Genomic DNA, 27034 nt, shown 5'->3' on the forward strand with positions numbered 1-27034 from the left:
TAAAGAAACAGAGCCTATATTATCAGCTACAAGAATTGCTACTCATTTTCTTTCAAATATTCCTATTTACCCTCCTTAGCCTTAACGCTGAGAGTACAAAAATATTTTATTCTTGTAACAAATTTACAGTATACTAAAGCACTGTTCCCTCTGCCTGTGACTGAAACAAATTGAACTTGTATGCATTTCAAGTGTTTGCAGTTTTCTGCTCGCCAGAGATTGTTGTTGGTGCACGGTACCTCTACATAAAATACAAATTTGCATATTTCAGTTTCAGTCATTATGGATTTGCAAATTTAAACTCTCTGTGTCAGGCTCTTAGTATTGACTATTGTCCGGTCATAGGCTGCTGCTAACACATACAATATATGTATGTATGGACGTATACCATATATCGCCTGCACCCTCACTTCACAACACTGGTCGATGGAACTAAAATTAATATTCCAGTTTAGATACGATGAATGAATGAATTTTCATGGGTCAGCCATAGGCCGAACAAAGTTTAGATTGTTTTTTGGTGTTACTTTTTATGCAAAAAATTGAAAACGAAACCAAAAAAAAAAAACAAATCATGTCGCCTGCGGAGTATTATTTGGTGGAATTTGCATGAATACTTTTTAACTGAGTTATTGTGTCAGTCAGCATTTTAATTGAAAGTCAAAATTTTTAATTGAAATTCAATTCATTTTTTATTAATGTTAAAATTTAAATAAAACATGAAAACTTCATTTATGGTTTAATGTTTTTATTTTTATTATTTTTTTTTTTTTGGTTTTTTGAAGCTAAAACGGTGGTGATGAATAATTGGATCACGAACTTATTACTTCTTTACTTACTCAAGTGGATGTGTCTATAAGAGATTTCTAGTCTTTTATCGTCGTCGAATGGATGTTTCAGAGTCTCTGGATGCACACATGCTTATCGAGTGTTTCCTTTCCGCTTGCTTCAATTCGTTCTTATACTTACTTAATTGTATTTTGACTCAACGAAAAGATGTGTCCTTGGCATTGTTGTAATTAAATAAAAAATTTCCTTGGTTATGATTTTTGGCCTGGTGGTGTTGTTTACAGTAATGTTTATGGCTTCAGCAAACTTCATAGTATGCACGTAAAGAGGGTTTACATTTATTAAATTTTGTATGTATTCCAAGGATTCTATTTTACACAATACCAATGACGCTAATTAAAACCCAAGTATGTTTGGACGAAATCCGTTTCAATCAATTTGCAGTCGATTTAGCCGTCTGTCTGGCTGTTGCGCACGTTAACCCTAGAAAGGAAATTTTGAAATTTTTGAATTTTTTGTGGCAGTGGTAAGCAAGTCTGTCTTTCACTCGGAAGATCTGCGGTTAAATCCCTGGCCAGAACATCAACATGTTCGGCGGTGGCAAATCTCCTCAGAGTAATGTTGGCTTGCATTTCCTGAGTAGTTCAGTCATGAAAAACTTCTCTACAAGTGGTGTCGTAAGACACGCCCTTCGGACTTGGCGATACAATATCACACTAATATGAATCGGCATGCACTCATTAATATGAGAAAAGACTTCATTGGCCCTTCGAGGATCTTGTAGAAACATATGTATGAAGGAATGGGCCGACATATTCCATATTCGAACCTGTTCTATGCTAGGTAGAAATATTACGGATGAAATCAGTTACTTTTTTCGAAAGACATATATTAGGCTCGAGTATAGAGTGGACCTTCCGGGAATATTTTTTCTGGGCGATACAAACGAATTAGATCCCATTTAGACAATATAAATGGGCGTGCACTCATTGATATAAGAGAAGCTCTCCTTGACCCTTCGATGATCTCTTGTGGAGACATATGTATGAAGTAGTGGACCGACATATTCTATATTCGAACCTGATATATGTCAGGTAGAAATTTTAAGGATGAAATCAGATACTTTTTTCTGGGAAATTTTTTCCGGGCAAATCCTGAATTAATGTCCAAAAATCTTGAATTCAGTTTCTGATTTGACCGAATCTTCTATAAGTCCGCTAAAGCCGGTCTCAAGCCCGGTTGAGAAAGGAGGAGGTATCTTGTCGTGAACCAACAAGGTGTACTGAATACCTGACAGTACAAATTTGGGTTAGCGACATATAACAGGTATTGAAAAGCAATCCCCTAACACTGGGGTGTTAAGCGACCACGTGAAAAAATATACCGGAGCCTCATTGATACTTTGGTGCTTCAACGAGTAATAGGGTTAGTAGACAAGTCCTAATGGTAGTGGAGGGCTATGCCATGACCGTTCTCAGATACCTCCATTCATAAATTTTCTGTGAATGGAATTACATTAAGGAATGCAAGGGAGAGCTCTACTTCGGTTCGGGGTAGCCTTCGCTCCGCATCCCAGAGTCACATTAAAGAACGTAGGCAACATGGTATTAACGTGGTGCAAATAAACCTGCATAATTACAAAGCGGTGGCAGCCGAACTTCTGCTCATCCTTACCAGAACTGAAGTAGACATTGCTTTGGTTCAGGGGAACCCAATTTGTACTCGATATTCTATACTTCGAAGAACTTGTATTGTAGCTAAGAAAAGGCTAAATCGTAGTCAACTGTAGAATTACAGTGACGACGATACCATAGTGAAGCTGGAATTAGGCTCGAGAAGAGCCTTGGTCTACATGCGTGGTACGAAGTACTAGACACCCCAAGTCAATTGGTGCGCAAACTATTGAACGAGACATCGTACAGTTGCAGTTTGATAATGGGCTGTGATGCTCATCACTTCCACTGGGGAAGCAGTGATACCACTGCGAGAGGATTCTCCATATTCGATTTTATTTTGATTAATAATCTGGGAGTATGCAACATTTGACACTCCAGACACGTCTACATCGTGCTGGGGGCATCGAAGGAGTGCTCCTTTTCGGACCCCATGGCGATACACTTTCAAGTCCCTTATAGTAAAAGGCAACCGCATCATAGAAACTACAGAAGGATCAACTGGGAGCAATTCAACTCTCTAGCTTCTCCAAGACCGAACCGAACCAAAACATCACACAGGCTGGGAAGTTGACCGGCAGGTTGTAGACCTCACAAATGTTTTTCGGGATTGCTTTAAGAAGTCTTGGAGAGCTCAGCCAGTTTGGTGAAATAAAGATCTGAACAACCTCGGTAAAGTCAGCAGGAGGGCATACAACAAGGTTATTAGGACCAAACTTAGTACAGACTGCTATCAATACAGGAATGGTTTCAATAAGTATAAAAGAGAGGTCAGAAAAGCTAAGAAGAATTCTTGGAATGACTATAGTGAGGCAATAAAGCGAGTTAATGCAGTAGTAAGAGTTCTTTATGTTATCTCAAAGGTATCAAAACCTATTGGGAACATCAAATGAACTGATGACACGTAGACGAACTCCGCTCTAGAGACTCAAGATCACTGGGAAAGACCGATTTTCCGGGGTTGATAAATAATTCAAGGATTTCTTGGGCGATCAATAATTTGCAACCCTATGTTTTATTCCCCAAACAAAATTTTATCCACAAAACAAAAATTTTTCAATTTCAATTTTTCAAAATTTAAATTTTTGGGGATTTATTTCATTTTTCTGGGGATTTATTTCATATAAAAATTTGGGGACTTATTTCATTATAAAATAACTCCCAAATTTTGAAAATTAAAATAGCTCATCAATTAGTTTGTTGTAGAGTGTCTATTGATCAGTATGGAAATCGATATTATTGTCGCTGAGAAAAAAAGTTCGAAGGTATTATATGTGTAAAAATTATTTATACATAACACTTGCATTTGCAGCGTAAAGGATACAAATCAAGAGTGACTGTGGAATATTGAAAGTTTCTTCAGCAAAAACCAGTAAGGAAAGGATCAAAGTCGGGCGGGGCCGACTATATGATACCCTACACCACTGTGAATATGTAAAATATATATGGGAGCTATATCTAAATCTGAACCGATTTCGATATAATTGTGAAGATGTAAAATATATATGGGAGCTATATCTAAATCTGAACCGATTTCGATATAATTAGGCACATTTATTTCTAGACCGAATTCTGCCACACATTCCAAATTTCATCGAAATCGGACATTTATAGGGTGTTTGATGCAGCAAATATGTGAAATCGGCCTGCATATATATGTGAGAGCTACATCCAAATCTGAACCGATTTCGATATAATTTGGCACATTTATATCTTGGCCGAATTCAGTAACACCTTCCAAATTTCATCGAAATCGGACATATATAGCGTGTTTGGCAGCAAATACGAGAAATCGGCCGAAATTATATATGGGTGCTATATCTACATCTGGAGCGATTTCGTTATAATTTGGCAAATGTTTCTCTAAACAGAATTCAGTTTTTCTAAACAGAATTCAATTCCAAATTTGATCAAAATGGGACATATATCAAGCTTTTTGTAGAAAATTAACTTATGTTGAAACTGAGGTATGGGGTATTGTGACTTGCGATCAGTTTTACTATACCATAACTTTTGACCGCATTTCGGCAAAATAAACTGTTTTAGCCCGATTCACCGAGGGGTTTCTTAAAATAATAATTTGAGCGGAAGCTGTGGTCGTACTAATGTAAAAAAATCGGAAAAACTCATTGAAATAAACGAGTTTCATTATGTTATTTTCCAATTAGTGGTTTTACAACACAATGTAGAGCTTAATGCTCAAAGGAGAAGTTAAAGAGCACACTTCAGAGTTGAAGTTTCTAATGTATGCTTTTTTAATATATCCACTGTATCTACCTCAAACGGATGCTGACATTTTGAAACCTGAAAAATGGGGTTTTTTGAATTTTTGCTCTAATCGGGACGCGCAGCAGGTTTTCCCTAAAAGCTTATTATTGGATTGTAGTACTCGCGATTTCGCATTTTTTAATGTATAACATGAGGGTGTAGCCCTCACAGGATCACAGTAATCTGCGCCTAAACACGAAATTTTTGTGCGTAAATTTTTCTCAAAAACCTATTTTTTTGGTTTAAAATTTACACACGTCATTGGATTTCCGTGGAAACCCGCGTAAATTTAGTTTTTTTACGTTCGTTAGTTAGTTTTTTTACGCGTAAAAATCCACCCACTAGATCGGCGGATATGATACCCCTCAAATTTCGAAAATTTGCAAAAAATTATTTTGAAAATATCGCATATTAAAACGCGTTTTTGATGTGTCAGTTCTACTTAAATAAATAGATCGATACGCGTGTTTAAACTGCGCGAAAACAGATATTTCAAAACTATCGCTGCTCCAGAGATATAATAGTTTTTTTCTAAAAATTAAGTGCATCCACGGTTCTTGATGGATCGCATTGAAACGGTATAGAAGGATGTATTTTTTAATGGTGATTATTGAAATCGGATGCGCATAAAATGTAAATGAACTTCGCGGAAATTATGACCATTTTACTGTATTTTGCACCCTTAAATGCAGCAGATGCTACATCGTGGCCGCCAAATAGAATTTGACAAACTCTACATGCGCATCATGTCATTTTCATAATTACGCGGTTTATATGCGTCTCAAATGTTGTAATATGCAATATAACATTATTTTAACGTTATGCCACAATTGAAATTCCTTGTGATTTAATATAAGGTTCTAATAATATTATCCAATAGGAAAACTATAAGCGAAAAATTTGTTACAATATCATCATTATTACGTGAAATTTTGACGAAAATGCCGAAGAACTCAAACATTTTTTCTCCAACTTTTCCTATAAAACCATAAAAAAAAATAAAATTAGAACAATATGATTTTAATTTTTTCGTAATATTTTCTTCGTATTTTTGCAAATAACATGAATACTATAGCTCCAACTTTCACAACTTAGGTTTCATTTTATTCCTCAAAATGTCTGGATGCTGTTATAATTTTTTTATATATTTTTCGTAACTATGAGCGCTATTGTTTCAAAAATATGTCTGTAAATACGTGAAATTATTTAACAAATTTAATTTTTCGCGAATCCATTGAGACTTTGCGAATATTTTTTGCATCATCGCAAAGGGTACGAATTCAGTTAACGATAATAGGATATAGCAGCTAACTATATTAAGCCGCGATTTTTATACCCTCAGCCTTTAGGCTATGAAGGGTATATCACGAATATTGTCAATTATTTCATATTCCATTTCCAAAAAAATTGATAAATTTTTTTCGCGCTACATCAACGATTTTTGATATCTAGGTTAAGAAAAAAATTCCCAGTACGAATCTGGTCGCGAGCCAATTTTTGGTTTTTGCGGACAAAAGTTATGGCGGTTTTATTTCGGCTTTTAAAAAAGAAAATATTATAAAAACGCTAATTATTTTAATGAGCACAATTATTACAAAAAAGTTCTCTCGAAGTGACTTCAGCGAGTAGATTGCATAATACCTGCAAAATGTTACACAGAACTCGCGGTATGTACATAAAATTGATAAATTATTGAATATAAGTATACTTTTTTCAAAATTAAGGCCCATTTAGTGGTCATAAAATTACACAAAAATTTGTTGTGGATCAAAACTTCACGGGGAATCAAATGAGACTACAATCATACAGATTGGTGTTTTAGTTTCGATGTTACAGCCAAAATATGCACATATTTTGGTCAAAAAAATTATTTTTTGTTTGAAAAAATATTTTTTTTCATGCATTATGTAGTAGAAAATATTGGAAAAATCTACTGGAATACTTCCTTCATTTTGCTTAAATCTCCCAATAAAATAGACGGATTTTGCTTTATTGACATTCATATTAAAGCTTTCCTATTAGATAAGGTAATTGGGTTGATGAGGATATATCTCAAAGTATATGAAATGGAAACAGAGGTCAAATAAACCATTTTAATTTATATGCATTTTAAAATACGTGTAAGTCGCGTAATTATCAAAATAATTTTGTCCGCATGTGATTTTCTTGTACAGCAAGATCATATCTTTTAATTTAAATATATTTTTCGAAATTTACATTGGAGGCTAAGATGTAGCATCGGCGGCATCCTAGCATTAAAAAACCTATAAAATATCGCTAATTTGCGCAAAGTGCATACAATTTTTGTCCGCATCCGATTTCAGTGTTCACCATGAAAATCTATATCGATATATATCTAATTCAAGGCGATCAATCAAGAACCGTTGATGTAGCATCACACACTATTTTTTGGGATAAAATGAATGTAGCTCCCTTATCAGTGAAGTTTTCAAATCTCTGTTTCCGCTAAAACGAAGATGTTGTACTAGTTGTTTCATTGCAGTGGAAACAAACCGTAGATAACGCGATAAAATACGCGATATTTCCAAGAATAATTTTAGATGCTTTTTCTACTTTGGAATTTCTTGTAACTCGCGTTTTAGTAGATGGATTTTCACGGGGAATGATTTATTGGATGAGGAACGTAAAAAACTGAAATGTGCAATCAAGTACGAAGAAATCGAATGACAATTGTTAAAATTAGGCCCGAAAAATATGATTTTTAGAAAAATGTTTGCACAAAATTTTCGCATTTGTATGCAGATTTCTATGAAGCTGTGCAGACTACATTCACAATATTCGTATCAAATAACTCTGAATCGCGAGTTCTTCAATCCTATATACGATTTTTTGAAAAACCTGTTTGTGGAATGAAATTAGAAGAAAATTTCAAAAACACTGTAAAGCTGGCTTCAAAATTTCAGCATCATTTAATGGTAGAAGCAGACGAAATTTTGGAAAGTAATACATTCGTGAGATGATCCTTATTTAGTTTGCTTCTGCTTTTACTTTGACTTGAAACTCGAGGGAAGTGTGGTTTACTCACAAATCGAGAGATAACAAAAAAAGACATGGTGGCTTCAACCCATTTTCACCAATTTTTTAACATAAATATAACCACAGCTTCCACGCATATTATCTTTTAAAGCCAATATTTTTTGCCACGTCCAAAAACATTTCATTTTATCCAAAAGTATTTAATTTGTACAATATACAATCACAAGTCGCGTGTTCTAATAGGGTAAACCTTGGCTTCAGCTATGTTAAATTTTCAAAAATATTGGTGATATACACTTTCATACGGGCAAAATGTGCCTCATCGAAATAATGGTTTTAGACCCCAAGTATGTTTGGACGAAATGTGTTTCAGACAATTTGGAGTCGATTGAGCAATGTCCGTCCGTCTGTCTGTCTGTCTGTCTGGCTGGAGCGCACGATAACTCTCGAAGGGATGAACCGATTCGGTTCAAATTTTGGCTTTCGTAATATTTTGTCCGAACTTAGTTTAAGTTCGAAGATGAGCTATATCGGTCCACTCCTTCCGGTACCTCCCCCACAAAAGTTCGAAAATGTTCGGAAAATTTGTACGCACGATAACTCTTGAAGGGTGTAACCGATTTGGTCCATACTTTGCCCATCGTGGAGCGTGTACCAGACTTACATCAGGTTTTAATATGGACTCAATCGGTCCACTCCGTCGGGTACCTCCCACACAAAATTTTGGAAAAGTTCAGTTTAGGAACATCTCTCGAATCGCTTTGATTTTTGCTTTAGCAACTTGTATTCACTGCCCTCCATACGACGGTATAAGTTTCATCAGGGGCAAGTCCATACTTCCTGAGAAAATAGCCTGAAAGTTGCAAAAAACCCCTATGACACCGTGTGAGGAGGTTGGAGGGCAAAATAACTCTCGAACAGGTCTGCCGATTCGGTCCAAAGTTTGGCCTTAGTAATATTTTGTCCAAACATAGTTTAAGTTCGAAGATACGCCATATCGGTCCACTCCTTCAGGTACGTCCCCCACAAAAGTTCAAAAATGTTCGGAAAAATTGTGCGTACGATAACTCTTGAAGAGAGTGGCCTAATTGGTCCATACTTTACACATCCTAATATATCTACCAGATATAGATCAGGTTCAAATATGGACTATATTTGTCCACTCCATCCGGTACCTTCCACTCAAAATTTCGGATACATGTTCACTTTAAGACCTGCTTTCGAATCACTTTGATTTTTGTTGAAGCAACTTGCATTGCTGCCTCAATTGCGATGGTAAAAGTTGTTTCAGGGGCAAGTTCATACTTCTTGAGCAAACATCCCTGAAGTTCTAAAAAACCCCTATGGTACCATATGTAGTGGCTGGAGATTCATTCTTTTTAGTATCTCCTCCGCAAAACTTTTGATATTAAATCCTAATCAACATTTTTGTCAGTTCAAACGCCCAAAATTTTTAAAACTCCCTAAATACATGCGTTTTTTGGAAAAAAATTGTTTCAATATACACAGGCTGAGGGTATATCTCTGTCGGCAAAGCCGACTGATACTTTTTTACTTGTTTTAGAATTTTTTCTTATTATCATAATTAAAACGGTCATATCTTTTGCGCGAAACGATCAAAGTTAGTAACGAAAACAGATTTGGAATGCTGATTTTTTTCTTAATCTATGTACCAAAAATCATTGATGTAGTATCAAAAAATTTTTTTGATTTTTTTGAAATGGAAAAGACAATTTTAGGCATTTTTTCCTGATATAGCATGTTTGGTGCAGCAAATATGTGAAATCGGCCGAAAATATATATGGGAGCTATATCAAAATTTAAACCGATTTAAACCAAAAGCAATAGCGTTCTTCATTTGGGTAAACAAATGATATTCCCGAATTTTCAGCTGAATCGGATAAAAATGCGACCTGTACTTTGATTTACTGTTGCTCATGTCGATATAATATGTTTATTATGACAATTATTTTATAAAAAGTCCCAAAGCGAATAGTTATATTGAAAGGTCTCAAAAGGTACAGCTACATCGTGATACCAATAACTCAAAATTTACGTAAGTTGACTTATGAGAGATTTCTTCTTTACATTTGATTCATTACTTCAAAAGTGAAAGTCTAAATCCAATTGGTGATGCCAAAACCGATCATTTCCATCTCGTTCAAATACACATTTAATGAAAGTATAGTTTTTCAAGGGAGGTTGAAAATTATACTCAAATATCACAAAGTCGGAACAATCTTTAAATGTGCTCATAAACATATCCTTGTAATGAGTATTGAAAAACTGAAAAATATGTTGACGTTGTTCTCTACTGAAAGGCATCCGCCTATAGCCCTTTCCGCTTACAAGGCGATATGAATTAACTTTCAGCTGAAATGGAAATGGATTTCAAAACAAATATATCTTATGTTACTTACGAGTATACATAATTCTCATTCTCAACCTCGTTTTCATCGCCGACATTTATAAGCAAATTCCAAGAAGCGCCATATAAACCAAGGCAGATGCGTTCAACACGGCAGTCCGTAAACACTACAGCCTCCAGATTGTCAGAATACCCTTTAACCGTTTTCATCTCATACGTCCATGTTTTCTATAGAAACGCCTAAATTTTTTTTTATTTTTTGTCTGGGGATTGACTGCACCTCTATTGGAGAGATCCACAAAACATTTAGTATTGATAGCACGAGTATCACGTTCATCGCACTTTACTATACCATTAACATTATTAACACCCATATTAAATGACTCTAAAATTGTAAATGAACTATAAGCTTCACGATACAATCAATGAGACGAGTTTGAGTTAACTATAATTAACTTCATGACATACGCGGATTAACATCAACATGGGCCAATTATCTAATTTAAACGACATTGTTGAATAATCTTCGATGTTAGAAATATACAAATTTGTTTTAAATTATGAGTGAATTAATGAGTGAACCCCGATTCATATTAGCTCAATGATATGGGACGTACTGTTTATCGCCGAGTCCGAACGGCGTGTCTTAAGACACAACTTGTATAGAAGTCTAACATGGCTGAAAAACTCGGGAAATTTCGCCAACATTACTTAGGGGTATTTCTCCACCGTTGAAAATTTGATGTTGCGTGGCCGAGGAATCGAACCCAGGACCTTCAGCGTGCAAGGCGGGTGTGCATACTATTGCACCACGGTGGCACCCATGAAAATGTGGACCTATCCCGACAAATTTCAGGTGGAAAGTTTTACACCCTCAACGAAAACTAACTTCTGAATTAAGCTAGTTCGGTGTGTTAATGAAGCTAAAACCTTCACAATACCGAAAATCGGGAGGTACCGTTCTATGGGGGCTATATAAAGGAGTGGACCAACAACATTCAGGTGGAAAGTTGTATACCCCCAATTTAGACTAAATACCAAATTTCAGCCATTTCGATGGGAAATTGAGGCAACAACCTTCAAAATATAGAAAATCCACAGGTACTGCTCTATGGGGGCTTTATGAAGGAGTGGACCTATACCAACAACATTCAAGTGGAAAATTGTATACCCCCAATGAAGACCAAATACCAAATTTCGGATCTAGACCGACCAATTTCAGGTGGAAAGTTTTACATTCCTTACGAAGACTTACTACCAAGTAGCAGTCATTTCGGTATAAAATTGAGGACACAATTTTAAAAATACCAAAAATCGGGAGGTACCGTCCTATGTGGGCTGTATGAAAACGTGGACCTATACCAACAAATTTTGTGTGGAAAATTTTAAACCTCCGAGGAAGTCTAAATATCAAATTTCAGCCATTTCGGTGTTATAATGAGGCTAAAACCTTTAAAATACCGAAAATCGGGAGGTACCGTTCTATGGGGGCTATATCAAAACGCGGACCTATACCAAAAACTTTCGGGTGAGAAATGTTGAACCTCCGAGGAATTCTAAGTACCAAATTTCAGCCATTTCGGTGTTATAATGAAGCTAAAAACTTCAAAATACCAAAAATCGGGAGGTACCGTCCTATGGGCGCTATATGAAAACGTGGGCCTATACGACAAATTTCGGGTGGGCAATTTTAAACCCCCAACGAAGTCTAAATACCGAATTTCATCCATTTCGGTGTTATAATGAGGCGGAAACCTTCAAAGTACCGAAAATCCGGAGGTACCGTTCTATGGGGGCTATATTAATGCTTGGATCGATATAGCCCATTTTCAATACCAAACATCCTAGGAGTAATAGAAACTTGTGTACCAAATAACAAAGTTATATCTTAACAAGTAAAAAGTATCAGTCGGCTTTGCCGACAGAGATATACCCTCAGCCTGTATGGATTGAAATACTTTTTTTCCAAAAAAACGTATGTATTTAGGGGGGTTTTCAAACATTTGGGTGTATGCACCAACAAAGTATGATAGATAGGGCTTTTTTTATCACACTAGCCTGCGAAATACATAATATAGCTATATTCGGTAATATATTCGGTTCGAGCCCTCCAGCCACTACATATGGTGCCATAGGGGTTTTTTAAAATTTTCGGACTGTTTTTTTTTTTTTCAAGAAGTATGGACTTGCCCCTGAAAAAACTTTTACTGCCGTAATTGAGGCAGCGAATGCAAGTTGCTTCAACAAAAATCAAAGTGATTCGATATCAGGTCTTAAAGTGAATTTATCCAAAAATTTGTGTGGGAGGTACCCGAAGGAATGGACAAATACAGTCCATATTCGAACCTGATCTATATCTGGGAGATATTTTAGGATGTGGAAAGTATGGACCAAATCGGTCACTCCCATCAAGAGTTATCGTGCGCCCAATTTTTCCGAACATTTTTGAACTTTTGGGGGGGAGGTACCTGAAGGAGTGGACCGGAGTTGCAAATGTTTTGAGCAGACTAAAACATGTGTTCCTCCGATACTCCACACATTTTTGTAACATAAGTGTTCATAACTGAATAATTATTTTAAAATTAATAAAAATAAAGGATTTGATTCTTTATTTTTATTAATTTTAAAATAATTATTCAGTTATGAACACTTATGTTACAAACAAATATATTTCAAAACTCAAAATGTCCCTAAAAATAGATTGAATTGCATCTGGGAATTGAATGGCATCTGAGTTTTGAGCAGCACTGAGGTGGTCATCATCATAGAAATTTTGAGGGCTTATGGGAGTCCTAGAGACGGAAAAGGTTATTGATTTTGGTGACGGTCAGATAATGTTCAGGCGTCGGGATGGGTAACTATGAAAATATCTCCATTCTTCTAGTAGGGGTATTGCAAAAGCAAAGCCTGTCAATGGAAAAAAGAAAAGTTCACCTTTACAACGACGCAAAATAGGTCGGCGTACCATTTTTTTGTAATGAGGAATATCCCAGCTTTGGTTTGTAGCATTTCAACAAAAGAACCAGAGTTAATTCTTATACCACTAAAAATGTGCACAAATTTTTAACTTTTTCCTGTATGTGGGCCTTTGCAGGCTAATTTGTTTTTTATATCCTCAGCCTTTAGGCTAGAAAGGGTATATACACTTTCATACGGGCAAAATGTGCCTCATCGAAATAATGGTTTTAGACACCAAGTATGTTTGGACAAAATGTGTTTCAGACAATTTGGAGTTGATTTAGCAATGTCCGTCCGTCTGTCTGTGTGGCTGGCTGGTGCGCACGATAACTCTCGAACGGATGAACCGATTCGGTTCAAATTTTGGCTTTCGTAATATTTTGTCCAAACTTAGTTTAAGTTCGAAGATAGGTTATATCGGTCCACTCCTTCCGGTATCTCCACCACAAAAGTTCCAAAAATGTTCGGAAAATTTGTGGGCACGATAACTCTTGAAGGGAGTAACCGATTTGGTCCATACTTTGCACATCGTGAAATTTCTACCTGACTTAGATGAGGTTCCAATATGGACTCAATCGGCCTACACCTTCGGGTACCTCCCACACAAAATTTCGGACAAGTTCAGTTTAGGACCTGCTATCGAATCGCTTTGATTTTTGTTGCAACAACTTGTATTCACTTCCCCCCATACGACGGTACAAGTTTCATCAGGGGCAAGTCCATACTTCCCGAGAAAATGGCCGGAAAGTTACAAAAAGCCCCTATGACACTTTGTGTAGTGGTAGGAGCGCAAGATAACTCTTGAACGGATCCGTCGATTCGGTCCAAAATTTGGCCTTCGTAATATTTTATCAAAACATAGTTTAAATTCGAAGATGGGCTATATCGGTCCACTCCTTCAGGTACCTCCCCCACAAAACTTTAGAAATGTTCGGAAAACATTTGCGCACGATAACTCTTGAAGGGAGTGACCGATGTAATCCATACTTAGCACATCCTAATATATCTACCAGATATAGATCAGGTTCGAATATGGACTAAATTTGTCTACTCCTTCTGGTACCTCTCACACAAAATTTCGGATAAGTTCACTTTAATACCTGCTCTCGAATCACTTTGATTTTTGTTGAAGCGATTTGCATTCGCTACCTCCATTACGACGGTAAAAGTTTTTTTCAGGGGCAAGTCCATATTTCTTGCGAAAATAGCCCGAAAGGTGTAAAAACCCCTATGTCACCATATGTGGCGATCGGAGAACACGATAACTCTAGAACTGTTCAACCGATTTGGTCCAACATTTGGTCTTCGTCATATTATATCCAAACTTAGTCACATGGGCAATACCGATCCACAACTTTCGGTACTTCTCCCCAATATTTAAAAAATATCACTTTGGATCTCCTAATATTTCATCAAAAAAGTTTAACTTCTAAAATGACCCATATCGGTCCTCCCTAAGAGTACCTGACAACATTTGTGTCTTAGTACAGTTAACTCCTATTCCACATTTTTGTCGGCAAGTTGAAATGTCCAAAAAGGGCCAAATTCTGAAGAGACCTGAAATACATTCGGTCTGTCCACATAAAAGTAAAGTATATTTTAGATATTTTGTGGATTTTAGCGACACTTTATGACCGATTCGGCTGAAATTTGGTATTTTTACCTCTTGGAAGATATGAATCCTTCGTACCAAAAATTATTAACATTTTGGTTAAGACCCCACACAATGGGACCACCCTGTTCAACAAATGTTGGCAGTATTTAGTCATTTTGGTCGATAAAACGTAAGAATTTCTGTTTGTACACATTTATTATAAATAATAATTAATTTCAATACAAAATGGACGTTGAAATAGTTTTGCCAGAAAATTTGGATTTGGGACCATTGTGCATTGGAAAGTGGCAACAAAGTACAAGCACGAGAATATTCGGGGAGGAACTTTTCTTCGTGAGAAGAGCATAACTTAATCTACTTTCTGAAAAAAATTTTGAAAAATATTAAAAAGCTTTGTGCAAATGGCCGTCTACGAAACCCTGTTTTTATTAAAGCGTTTTGCGGTGCGCACTGTAGCTCGAAAACGAATACAAATACGTTTGTGGGATCATGAAGATCTTAATAAACTTGTACATAAGCGAAAGGGATTAAAAAATATTCATTTTTGAAACAAATTTGAACTGTCAATATCAACATTTCGATTTTAACAAATGGAGAGACTTAAAAAAATATAGCGTAGTCTCTCGCTTAACTACAAACTTTTTATATGTATAATAATCCCACAAAAACATATGAAGATCGGATCATCCGTTTTCGAGCTACATTGGGCACTGCATTCCAAAATGCCATTTTGAGCAAACCGCGTTTCAAACTTCGATGTTACATACAAATCAGAATGATTTTTTTCTTTCTAACGCTCATATCTCAGCTAATTTTTGTCCGATCGACTTTTTACAACATAGCCTAATCTACCTGTTCTTTAAAATAAACAAATAAAAAAATGTTTTTTTTTTATACCCTATACCACAAAGTGGAAAAGGGTATTATAAGTTTGTTTTGGTAAAAATTCATGTAACACCGCGAAATATTCGTCGGAGACCCCCAATGTGGTATACCAATCTTCATATCTCGACGAGATAAAGCGATTTTGAGATGTGTGTCTGTCCGTCCGTCCGTCCGTCTGTCCATTATAAATTGTAAACACGCTCCAGGCCGCAATTATGGACCGATCGTCACGAAATTTTGTATGGAGGTCGGGTTCAGATCAGAATAGATCCCTATTCTTATTGGTGATGATCGAGAAATATTAAGCGGGTGAACTGGACCAAAAACAAAATTTTTATCCGATTTTGTAGCGGCTCTGTATGTCGCAATTATAGTCCGATCGCCTCGAAATTTTAAATAACGTAAGATTATATGACAAAGAAGAAGCTTGCAGTTTGAGATGATGATCGGATGATGTTTAGAGGGTTAAATGGACCACAACTTTTGTGTGAAAATTGTGAAAATTTGTAATATACCGGTAATATCTTTATTCGTGGACCTCACATTTCGCCCACATAAATAATTTTTGGAAGGACAACTCTTGCCCTTTCAATTAATGCCAAATATGTTGATTTATGTGGTCAGATAACAGAGTTACAGCCTAATATATCGAGTGTTTTGCTTGTAATGTAATCAAAAGCATACTAGAGGTCGCAATTACAGATCAATATTCACGAAATTTTGCACGAGGTAGGGGTTTAGGTCGAAGAAGATGCCTACAATTTTTGATGATGATCTGATATTAATTAGCGGGTGCAATGGACCATTACTTTTGTATGCTAAATAAAAACATTTTATTTTTGGTCCATATTTGAATCCCTGGAGGCCATATACCGGCAAAGTCGCCTATATATGAAAAATTAACTACCGATCTTTCCGCTAATGAAAATTGCAATAATATGTGTGCTTGGTAACGGACCTACTACCTAAGATATAATGAGTTTTGTGAAGAGAACCACATCTTCCTCCCATGCTACAAATTGTCTCTATCATGACTGACAAATTCCCAGTTCTTACAAATTGCGTGGAACCCTATCATATTACCTGTCCAATTGTCCAAAATTTAAAGATGTAGCAGAAATTGCTAAAAAAACCCCAGTTTTCAAATTTAAGAATATTTCTTAAAATGTACTGTATATAATTGTTCCACAAACATCCCAGTAGGGACAATGGAGCCTTCTCTCATATCAATGAGAGCACCCCGCTTAATTCAGCTCAATGATATGTAGACAGCGGAATTTTATGCAACACCTATTTTTGTAAAATTTGCATATTTTTGGCTTCTAATTAAATTCCAATCGAAATATATCACATATGCAAAAATATGCGAAATGTATAAATTATGCATATGCAAATATTATTTTTGCATATGGAAAATTTCTGTATTTCACATATTTTCGTATGTTACATATATTTCAATAATATCTTCTAAAATGTTTATATGTACATTTTTCTGTTTGAAATTCACTTCAGACAAGTCAATAAAATAGAGAAATCTGATCTGATCAGATGGAAAGTTTAATACCCCCAATGAAGACTTAATACCAAATTTTAGCCAATTCGGAGGGATATTGAATTGAGACCATAACCTTCAAAGTACAGAAAATCGGTTGGTTCTGGTTATGGGAGCTATGTATATGAAGACGTGGACATATAACGACAAATTTCAGGTGGAAAGTTTTTTTACCTCCAACGAAGACTGAATACAAAATGTCAGCCATTTCAATTTGATATTGAGGCCACAACCTTCAAAATAGCGGGTATCGGGAGGTACGGTTCTATGGGAGCTATATGAAGACCTGGACCTATACCGATAAATTTCAGGTCGAAAATTGTGATGAACGAATACTTAATACAAACTTTCAGCCAATTCCATGGGATATGGGATGGTTTAGCAAATATGTCAAAATATGCAAAAAATTAGGTCCAGACTAAATGTCCGTTCTAAAATTACTTATTGGTGCCACCATGGTACTATTGTTTGCACACCCGCCTTGCACGCTGAAGGTCGGGCGTTCGATTCCCGGCCAGCAAACATCAAATTTCCAACGATGGCAAAATACCCCTCAGTAAAGTTGGCGACATTTTCTGAGTATTTCAACCATGTACAACTTCTCTACAGGTGGTGTTTTAAGACATGCCTTTCGGACTCGGCGATAAACAGTAGGCCCCATACTATTGCTGTAATATGAATCGTGGTGCACGCCCTGTCCCTTCTGTGATGTTTGTGGAAAAATTATTATATTGTTATTTAAACTTAATGTGATAAGGTTGCAGACTCCAAAAATTTATTTCTTACAATGAGCTTATTTGTCCAAAGAAACTTTGATTTGCTGAAAGCTAACTCGCAGGGTAGTGGTGTAGGGTATCGTATGGTCGGCCCTGTCCGACTATAGCCTTTGCTTACTTGTTTTTTTTTTGTTTTTGTAAAATTTGTAAGTGGACATAACCCCTTAAAATCGATCGATTTTGATGTCCTTAACAACATTTTCGGAGGAACATTTCTGTAGATGTTTTTCATGTAGAAAATCTGATCTTGTGTTTATATTTCAATTCAAGAAAAAAGGACTTGGAAATAATTTACTAAAGGATTCTTCATTCCATTTATTTGAGAACATTTCATCTCAAAATTATGAAACAATATCACCAAACAAATATATAAAGCTACTTACTCAAGCATTATTGGGGGTCAATAAAACAATCTTTACGTCATAACTCAGAAACTTCTTCTGTGGGTCCGTTGGAATTCTTAATATATTCAATAGGGGCTTTCATTCCCAACATGCATTTTCTATCCTCAGACATTGACTTCCATTTTATGTCGTAGTGTAATCAGTAAGATTTCCCATATCGACCACAATGTCCTTCAGGTCCTTTAATAAAAGACAAGGATGGCATCTAATAAAAGACAAGGATGGCATCTAACAAAAGACAGGATCAGAAGATCAGTAGACTTTTGTAAGAAGACCAGTAGATCTTTTGACAGAAGACTTATATAAAAGACGTTAAATGTCCAATTATAATTCGATTGTCATAGAACATAACTTTTGCTTGAAACAATAAAAGATCAACTGGACCAAAAATATTCTGGACATGCAATTTGTAATAAAAATATATATGAAAAAACTAGACTTCAAACGACAGTAAATATCCTGTGAATCGTTCTCTGAATTTGTATGGTATTCCGTTTGCTTATATGTTTCTTAGCTTTCCTTTAAAATAAATAATGATTTTTGAAAAAAATTGGTGTCCCGAATTTAATATTATATTTTTATATTGTAGAAAAAATTGCCCGGAGTCGGAGTCGAGTTACTTTTTTCGACTCAGATTCCGACTCCAGCAAAATTGCTCGACGCCGACTCGTAGACTCCGACTCCGAAACCCTGATTTCGATGAGGCACATTTTGCCCGTATGAAAGTGTATATACATACCCTCGTTAGCTTAAATGCTGAGGGTATAAAAATTGGGTGCTGTATTTCAACAGACGGACGAATCGACATTGTTATATCGACTTAGAATTTTACGCTGATCAAGAATATATGTAGGTTCTCCGACAAATATTTCGATGTATTGCCAACGGTATGGCAAATTAAATAATTATACCCTCTATATTATGGTGGAGGGTATAAAAACGAAGTTATCCAAAGGAAACAAAGATATTTTCGTTTTCAATGATCCCCAACACTATGGAATTTTTGCATCAGAACGCTTAGTTTTTTGTCAACTTTTGTAGCACAATGTCTTTTATCGATATTTCTCAAGGCCAATACTACCTGAAGGAGCGTTCCAATGCTTTTGCGATGTACTAGACAGTTCTTAATTATTGTCGGAATAGGGGGGCTGGATTTTCACCGTAGAAATATGGTCTAGTAGACTCTTTTCCCCAGTACAATCCAAGGAATCACAAACTCGAAGCGCCCACTAAGGTTTTTTCCGCCCTAATATATACTAATCTTGACCAAATTAATTTATTACAAGCTTATTAATATTTATTACAAATTTCTGTGCTTCTTTATGATTCCTTAGGGATTGCAGGTACTGTGGATAAATTTCAACCACCTCGAATTTATTTTAAAAAAATAAATAAGAAAACTTTATCTTTACATTTCATTCATTACCTGAAAAGTGAACGTCATATTCCAATTCGCTATGCCAAAACCGAGCACTTCTATTTTATAAAATCCATCCTGTGCATATTGCGGAAAACCATCCACATCGACTATACATTTATTGAAGGTATAGGTTTTCTTTTCCAAGGGCGGTTGAAATTTATCCTCAAATACCACAAAGTCGGAACAATCTTTATATGCCTTCATAAACAGATCCTTGTAATGGGTATTGAAAAACTGAAAAAGATGTTGACGTTCAATCCTGAAAGGCAACCGTCGATAGCCCTTTCCGCTTTCACTGCGATATACATTAACTTCCAGCTGAAATGGAAATTGATTTGAAAACACTTTTATCTTATGTTATAATTCTCATTCTCAACCTCGTTTTCATCGCCTTCAACAATGTCGATATTTATAAGCCACTTCCAAGAAGCACCATATACACCACGACTAATGCGTTCAACATGGCAATCCGAAAACGCTACAGCCTCTGGATTGTCAGAATAGGCTTCAATCGTTTTTACCTCATACGTCCATGTTTTCTGTAGATTTTAAGAGATGTATTAGTTAAAACATTTACTTTTACATAAACTCTCTTAAATTGTCTTTTACCTTTTGTTTGGGGATTGACTGCACCTCTATTGGAGAGATCCACAAAACATTTAGTATCGATATTACGAGTATCACGCTCATCGTACATTACTATACCATTCACATTAATAATCTCATCAACACCCAATTTATATAAAATGACTCTAAAATTGTAAATGAACTATAAGCTTCACGATACAATCAATAACAAGATTTTGTGTTGCTAATAATTGACTGCACGATATAACCGTATTAACATCGACATGGACCAATTATCTAATTGATACGACATTATTAAATAATCTTCCCTGCTAGAAATAGACAAGTTTGTTTTAGATAAATCGGACAAAAATTGTTTTGTCTCGAATGAATAACTACTGTAATAGAATATACTCGTATACACTAGGGTTATATTTTATAATAAAAACACGTAAAAAAGTATCAGACGGTTTTGCCGACAGAGATATACCCTCAACCTATGTGAAATAATTCTTTCATCTACGACAGATCGAATGTATTTAGGGTCTTTTCAGATTTTGTGGCCCTTTTTGGACCTTTGAACCTGCCGGCAAAAATGTGGATTAGGATTAGATTTCAAAAGTGTTGCGTAACAGGTACTTGAAGGAATGGACCGACATAGTTGTGGATCTTATTTAGTCATATCTTTCGATAGATATCGCGTCCACTAGTCATTTCATTGGGTCATCGTATAACTTTTGGACCAGTATGCCATCAAGCATGGACTTGTCCACGGAAAACATAATATCGCTGTAAACTGGACCACAACGAACAGCATCGGTATACATTTCCAAAGGATCTTCGAACAGATGTTTTCTCAAGAAGTATGGATTTGTCCCTGAAAAAAAAAACTTTTGTCGTTGTAATGGAGGCAGTGAATGCAAGTTGCTTCAGCAACAATCAAAGCGATTCGAGAGCAGGTCCTAAACTAAACTTTTTTAACCGAAGTAGTGGACCGATAAAGTCCATATTGGAACCTCATCTATGTCTGATTGAAATTTCACGATGTGCAAAGCATGGACCAAATCTGTTACTACCTTCAAGAGTTATCTTTCGCATAATTTTTCCGAATTCGAACTTTTGTTGGGGAGGAACCTGAATGAGTGGAACGATATGGCCCATCTTCGAACTTAAATCAAGTTTGGACAAAATATTAGTAAGGCCAAAATTTGGACCAAATCGATCCATCTGTTCGACTCCAAATTGTCTGAAACAGATTACGTCCAAACATACTTGGGGTCTAAAACCATTATTTCGATGAGGCACATTTTGCCCGTATGAAAGTGTATGTACCCTCGTTAGCATAAAAGGTTAGGGTATAAAAACACAAGTAAAAAAGTGACTGCCTGAGACACAATGAGAAAAGGAAATCACTACATGCCCTTCACACTGGTTATTACCCAGCTTTTGATAGCATAACAAGTAAAAAAGTATCAGTCGTCTTTGCCGACAGAGATATACCCTTAGCCTATGTGGATTTAAACTTTCATCTACGGACTGATCGAATGTATTTAGGAAGGAGGAGGTACTAAAAGGAATGGACCGACTTGGTCCATTGTGGAAGTGGATCTTATTTTGGGATTCATATCTTTTCGATAGATATCGCGCCCACTAGTTATTTAAGCGCATCATCGTATAACGCTGCCAGGAAGCAATGGCGTGTCCACGGAAATCATAATATTGCTTTAAACAGGACCACAACGAACAGCATCGGTATACATTGGCAAAGGATCTTCGAACAGACCCCAAAACTTCACTTAGACACAAATGTTGAACTTTTGTGGAGGAGGTAGCCTAGGGAAAGGACCGATGTGGGTAATTTTAGAAGTTAAACTAAATTTGGACAAAATATTAGTAGATCCGAAGTTTGGACCAGTGCATACCATTGTAGTGACATTTTTTAAAAATGTGGGGAAAGTGCCGGAAGTTGTGGACCTCTATTGCCCATCTTCGGACTGAAACTAAGTTATGACGAAAGCCAAATCAGTGATCAGTTCGAGAGTTATAGTGCTTTCCAGCCACTACATATGGTGCCATAGGGGTTTTTATACCTTTCGCGCTGTTTCCTTAAGAAGTATGGACGGGCCCCTGCAATTACTGTCGTAATTGAAGCAGCGACTGCAAATAGCTTCAACAAAAATCTAAGTGATTCGAGAGCAGGTCTTAAAGTGAACTTATTCGAAATTTTGTGTGGGAGGTACCCGAAGGAGTGGACAAATAGTCGATATTCGAACCTGATCTATATCTGGTGGACATATTAGGATGTGTAAAGTATGGACCAAATCGGTTTTTCCATCAAGAGTTATCGTGCGCAGAATTTTTCCAAACATTTTTTAACTGTTGTGGGGGAGGTACCTGAAGGAGTGGACCGATATGGCTTTTCTTTAATCTTAAACTAAGTTTGGACAAAATATTACGAAGGCCAAATTATGGACCGAATCGGCAAATCCGTTGGACAATAAACTTATAGGCCTATACGATGATAACAGGTTTTCAGGTTTTCCTGGTTTTGCCGTCGTATGGAGGGCGGTGAATACAAGTTGCTACCACCCTCGTTAGCATAAATGCTGAGGGTATAAAAATATAGGAAACCCAGATCGGATGTTGTAAAAATGCTTATTTTTAGTACTTTTAACTTAAATTACGTAGTTAGGATAAACCGTTGGATGCTTATATTGTATGTAAAAATTCATGGGAGATATACGGCTATGATCCAGTGAAAATATAGGTGTCATATGGGCTCTCACGATTTGGCGTGGTCCAAAATAATACAATGATGGGAGTAACTCCTGCTTTGGAGACATTAACGGAATTAACCCTAGAAATTTTCAGCGAAATTGATACTCATATTTTCATGACATATAATGTAAATAGACATTTCATTTCTTTCGTGACCCACAGTAAAATTTGAAGAAGAATATTTTTGTCTTTGACGTCATCTCTCTAAAATTATGCTTTGCGGGACAATTTTGAATAAACTCAGATGAAGTCCGACTATAACCCTAAAACGCGTTTTTAATTTTTAGAGATTCTGGTGATTAGATACGATTTACAGATTTGGTGTATTCTGAGACATATACTAAAATTGTATGGCGAACAATTTTGTAGAATATTTGGATATGATATGAACACATTTTAAAGGAGCTTTTGAAAGATTTTCGAAAAAAGAACAAAAAGACCCCTTTGATGAACCGCATGAGGGTTAAAATTTTTAACAAAAATATTCCCACATCCATTGATTATCTTAAGTACTTGAAGAATTTGTAGCTATTCATTTATTTTTTGTACTGCGATTCCATCAAAATATTGTACTTTAACAGTTAAGTGAATGATTAGCAGTTATTGCTGTGGGACTGGTTGATTGGGCCATGGATCTGTTTTTTATAAAATCTACGTAACGGGATTTGTGTTTAAGAGTAAACTACATAAAACATAAAAATATAATAAAACAAGTAAGAGAGAGTTATAATCGGGCAGGGCCGACCATGTGACACCATACCACACTACACCTGGGCACTATTTTCCAAGGAATTTCTTTTATATGATTGCGACATATTTTAGCCGTCCGGTCAAACATACATACATAAGTTGATATACATGGTAACATACCAGAGATATAGAACATACATATAAGTATGTCGCCGTCATTACTGGAAACGTAAGGTATTATTTTCCGTATTTTATAATGACTAATCGGGACTTTTTCGCTACATATTATTAAAATAAGTTAGGAAGTATCAGTCAGTTGTGCCGACGGAGATATACCCTCCGAATCGGACACAAAGAAAATAACTAAACTCAATACTTATAACGTCTCTATGGTTTTATTTTAAATGTTGGGACAAATTTCGATAGGTTCCATCTTCGAACCTTAATTAAGTTTGAACAAAATTTACGAGAGCTAAAATTTTAATCAAATAAGTTGATACTTCCAGAGTTATCGTGCGCACCAGCCAGCCAGACAGACAGGCGGACATAGAAAATCGACTCCAAATTATCTGAAATAGATTTCGTCCAAACATACTTGGGGTCTAAAATCATTATTTCGATAATCTCGTTGGCCTAAATGTTGAGGGTATAAACCAGAGAAGAGCTTCTTTGGAAAGAAGTATAGTGAGGCCGCCCACTTTTTGCATTTGCTTCGCTCTCTCACTTACAGTGTACGTGAATAACATGTGGTTGTTGTTTTCTTCACCCATACATACACACTTACTAAGGCATTGATGGAAATTCTTGGGCGACGCTGGTATGAACAAATATTAAAAGAATTTTAGAAATAGTTTTCGGTGATTTTTATCGAATCGACCAATGTTTCGAGGTACTATTACATCACTTTTTACCAAAGATATCACAAAAACAAGTAAGCCAAGGCTATAGTCGGACGGGGCCGACCATGTGATACCCTACACCTTTACCAATGGGAATTAGCTTTTCACAAATCAAAATTTCTTTATGAAACAAATAAACTTATTGTAAGAAATAACTTCGTGGATTCTGGTAACGTATCACACCAAGCTTAAACAAGTTAGAAAAGGCTATAGTCGGACGGCGACGAACATGTGATATCCTACACCTTTCCCACTGGGAATTACCTTTTCACAAATCAAAATTTCTTTATGGAACAAATAAACTTATTGTAAGAAATTACTTTGTAGATTCTGGTAACGTATCACACCAAGCTTAAATAATAATATAATAATTGTTTCACAAACATCTCAGAAGGGCCAAGGGAGACTTCTCTCATATCAATGAGTGAGTGTATCCCGATTCATATTCGCTCAATGATATGGGACCCACAGCTTATCTCCGAGGCCGAACGGCGTGCCCTAAGACACCACTTGTAGAGAAGTTTTATATGACTGAAATACTCAGAAAATGTCGCAAACCTTACTGAAGGATATTTTGTCACCGTTAAAAATTTGATTTTGACTGGCTGGGGAATGGTTTCGCAAAAAGGTGGCACAGCGACCCATGCTGCAATGTATGTATAAAAATCCAATTGGACATTTAAAACGTTAGGGCACCATGTAATTTGCAATAATGCAAAAACTGGGAATAAGAAAAACACGTTATATATGTATAGTAAACAGTAGGTCCGTTATGTAGCAGACACGTGATTGCAATTTGCATCAGGGGAAAGATCAGTAGTTCTACTTCCATATGTAGTCTATGTGCCGCCATATGCCCTCCAGGAAATAAAATATAGACTAAAAATATTTTTTTGTATTTTTCATACAAAAGTAATGGTCAATTTCACCAGCTAAACAATATCAGATCATCATCCAAAATTGTAAGCATCTTCTTCTACCTAAACTTTTACCTCGTGCATAATTTCGTGAGCATTGAACTATAATTGCGAACCCTAGTTTGTTTATGATAACACTACAAACAAATAACTGGGTATATTAGGCTGTAACTCTGTTATCTTATCATGTACATCAACACAATTGAAATCAATAGAAAGGTCAAGCGTTACACTTTGATACGACCAAAAATGTGTCTCATCGAAATAATGGTTTTAGACCCCAAGTATGTTTGTACGATATCCGTTTCAGACAATGTTGAGTAGATCTAGCAATGTCCGTCTGTCTGTCTGTCTGTCTGGCAGGCTGGTGCGCACGATAACTCTCGAACGGACCAATCGATTCGGTTCAAATTTTGGGTATCGAAATATTTTGTCCAGATTCGATTTAAATTCGAAGATGGGCCATATAGGTCCACTCCTTCAGGTACCTCCCCCACAAATGTTCAAAAATTGTCGAAAAAATTTTGCGCACGACAACTCTTGTAGGGAATAACCGATTTGGTCCATACTTTGCACATCGTGTAATTTCTACCAAACTTATATGAGGTTCCAATATGGACTCAATCGGTCCACTCCTTCGGGTACCTCCCACACAAAATTTCGGAAAAGTTCAGTTTAGGACCTGGTCTCGAATCGCTTTGATTTTTGTTTACACAGGTTGTACTCGCCGTCCTCTATACGACGCTGTAAGCTTCATTAGGGGCAAGTCCATACTTCCTGAGAAAATAGCCTGAAAGTTACAAGAAACCCTATGAAACCGTGTGTAGTGGTTGGAGCGCAAGATAACTCTCGAACCGATCTGCCGATTCGGTCCAAAATTTGGCTTTCGTAATATTTTGTCCAAACTTAGTTCAAGTTCAAAGATGGATTATATCGGTCTACTCCTTCCGGTACCTCCCCCACAGAAGTTCGAAAATGTTCGGAAAATTTGTGCGTACGATAACTCTTGAAGGGAGTAACCGATTTGGTCCATACTTTGCACATTATGAAATTTCTACCAGACTTAGATGAGGTTCCAATATGGACTCAATCGGTAAACTCTTTCGAGTACCTCCCACACAAAATTTCGGAAAAGTTCAGTTTAGGACCTGCTCTCGAATCGCCTTGGTTTTTGTTGTACCATCTCGTATTCACTGTCCCCTATACGAAGGTACAAGTTTCCTCAGGGGCAAATCCATGCTTCCTGAAAAAATAGCCTTAAAGTTGAAAAACAAACCCTAGGACACCATGTTTATGGGTGGAAGTGCAAGATAATTCTCGAACGGAAATGCCGATTCCGGGCAAAATTTGGCGTTCGTAATATTGTTTCCAAACTTACTTTAAGTTCGTAGATAAGCCATATCGGTCCACTCCTACAGGTACCTACCCCACAAAAGTTCAAAAATATTCGGAAAAAAGTGCGCACGATAACTCTTGAT

General features: G+C 36.3%; 1 protein-coding gene across 4 annotated transcripts; it reads right to left on the reverse strand.

Moving 5' to 3' along the window:
* Nucleotides 1-1251: 1251 nt before the first annotated feature.
* LOC141402143 (uncharacterized) lies at nt 1252-20466 on the reverse strand. Of its 4 annotated transcripts, none has more exons than XM_073982868.1 (4): nt 20315-20466; nt 20083-20244; nt 19712-20023; nt 1252-1272 (listed from the first exon to the last, which is right to left on the reverse strand). In XM_073982868.1, exons 1-4 carry the CDS (start codon nt 20393-20395, stop codon nt 1267-1269), a joined length of 561 nt encoding a protein of 186 aa, XP_073838969.1. In that variant the 5' UTR covers nt 20396-20466; the 3' UTR covers nt 1252-1266. The 4 variants fall into 4 exon arrangements, with proteins under 4 accessions (XP_073838969.1, XP_073838967.1, XP_073838966.1 ...); XM_073982866.1 differs by lacking the exon at nt 1252-1272 and adding an exon at nt 18394-18465; XM_073982865.1 differs by lacking the exon at nt 1252-1272 and adding an exon at nt 19542-19652.
* Nucleotides 20467-27034: the final 6568 nt, after the last annotated feature.

The sequence above is a fragment of the Musca autumnalis genome, unplaced genomic scaffold, assembly GCF_047663935.1.
Source record: "Musca autumnalis isolate F117 unplaced genomic scaffold, ASM4766393v1 scaffold_4, whole genome shotgun sequence".
Classification (NCBI taxonomy): Eukaryota; Metazoa; Arthropoda; class Insecta; order Diptera; family Muscidae; genus Musca; species Musca autumnalis.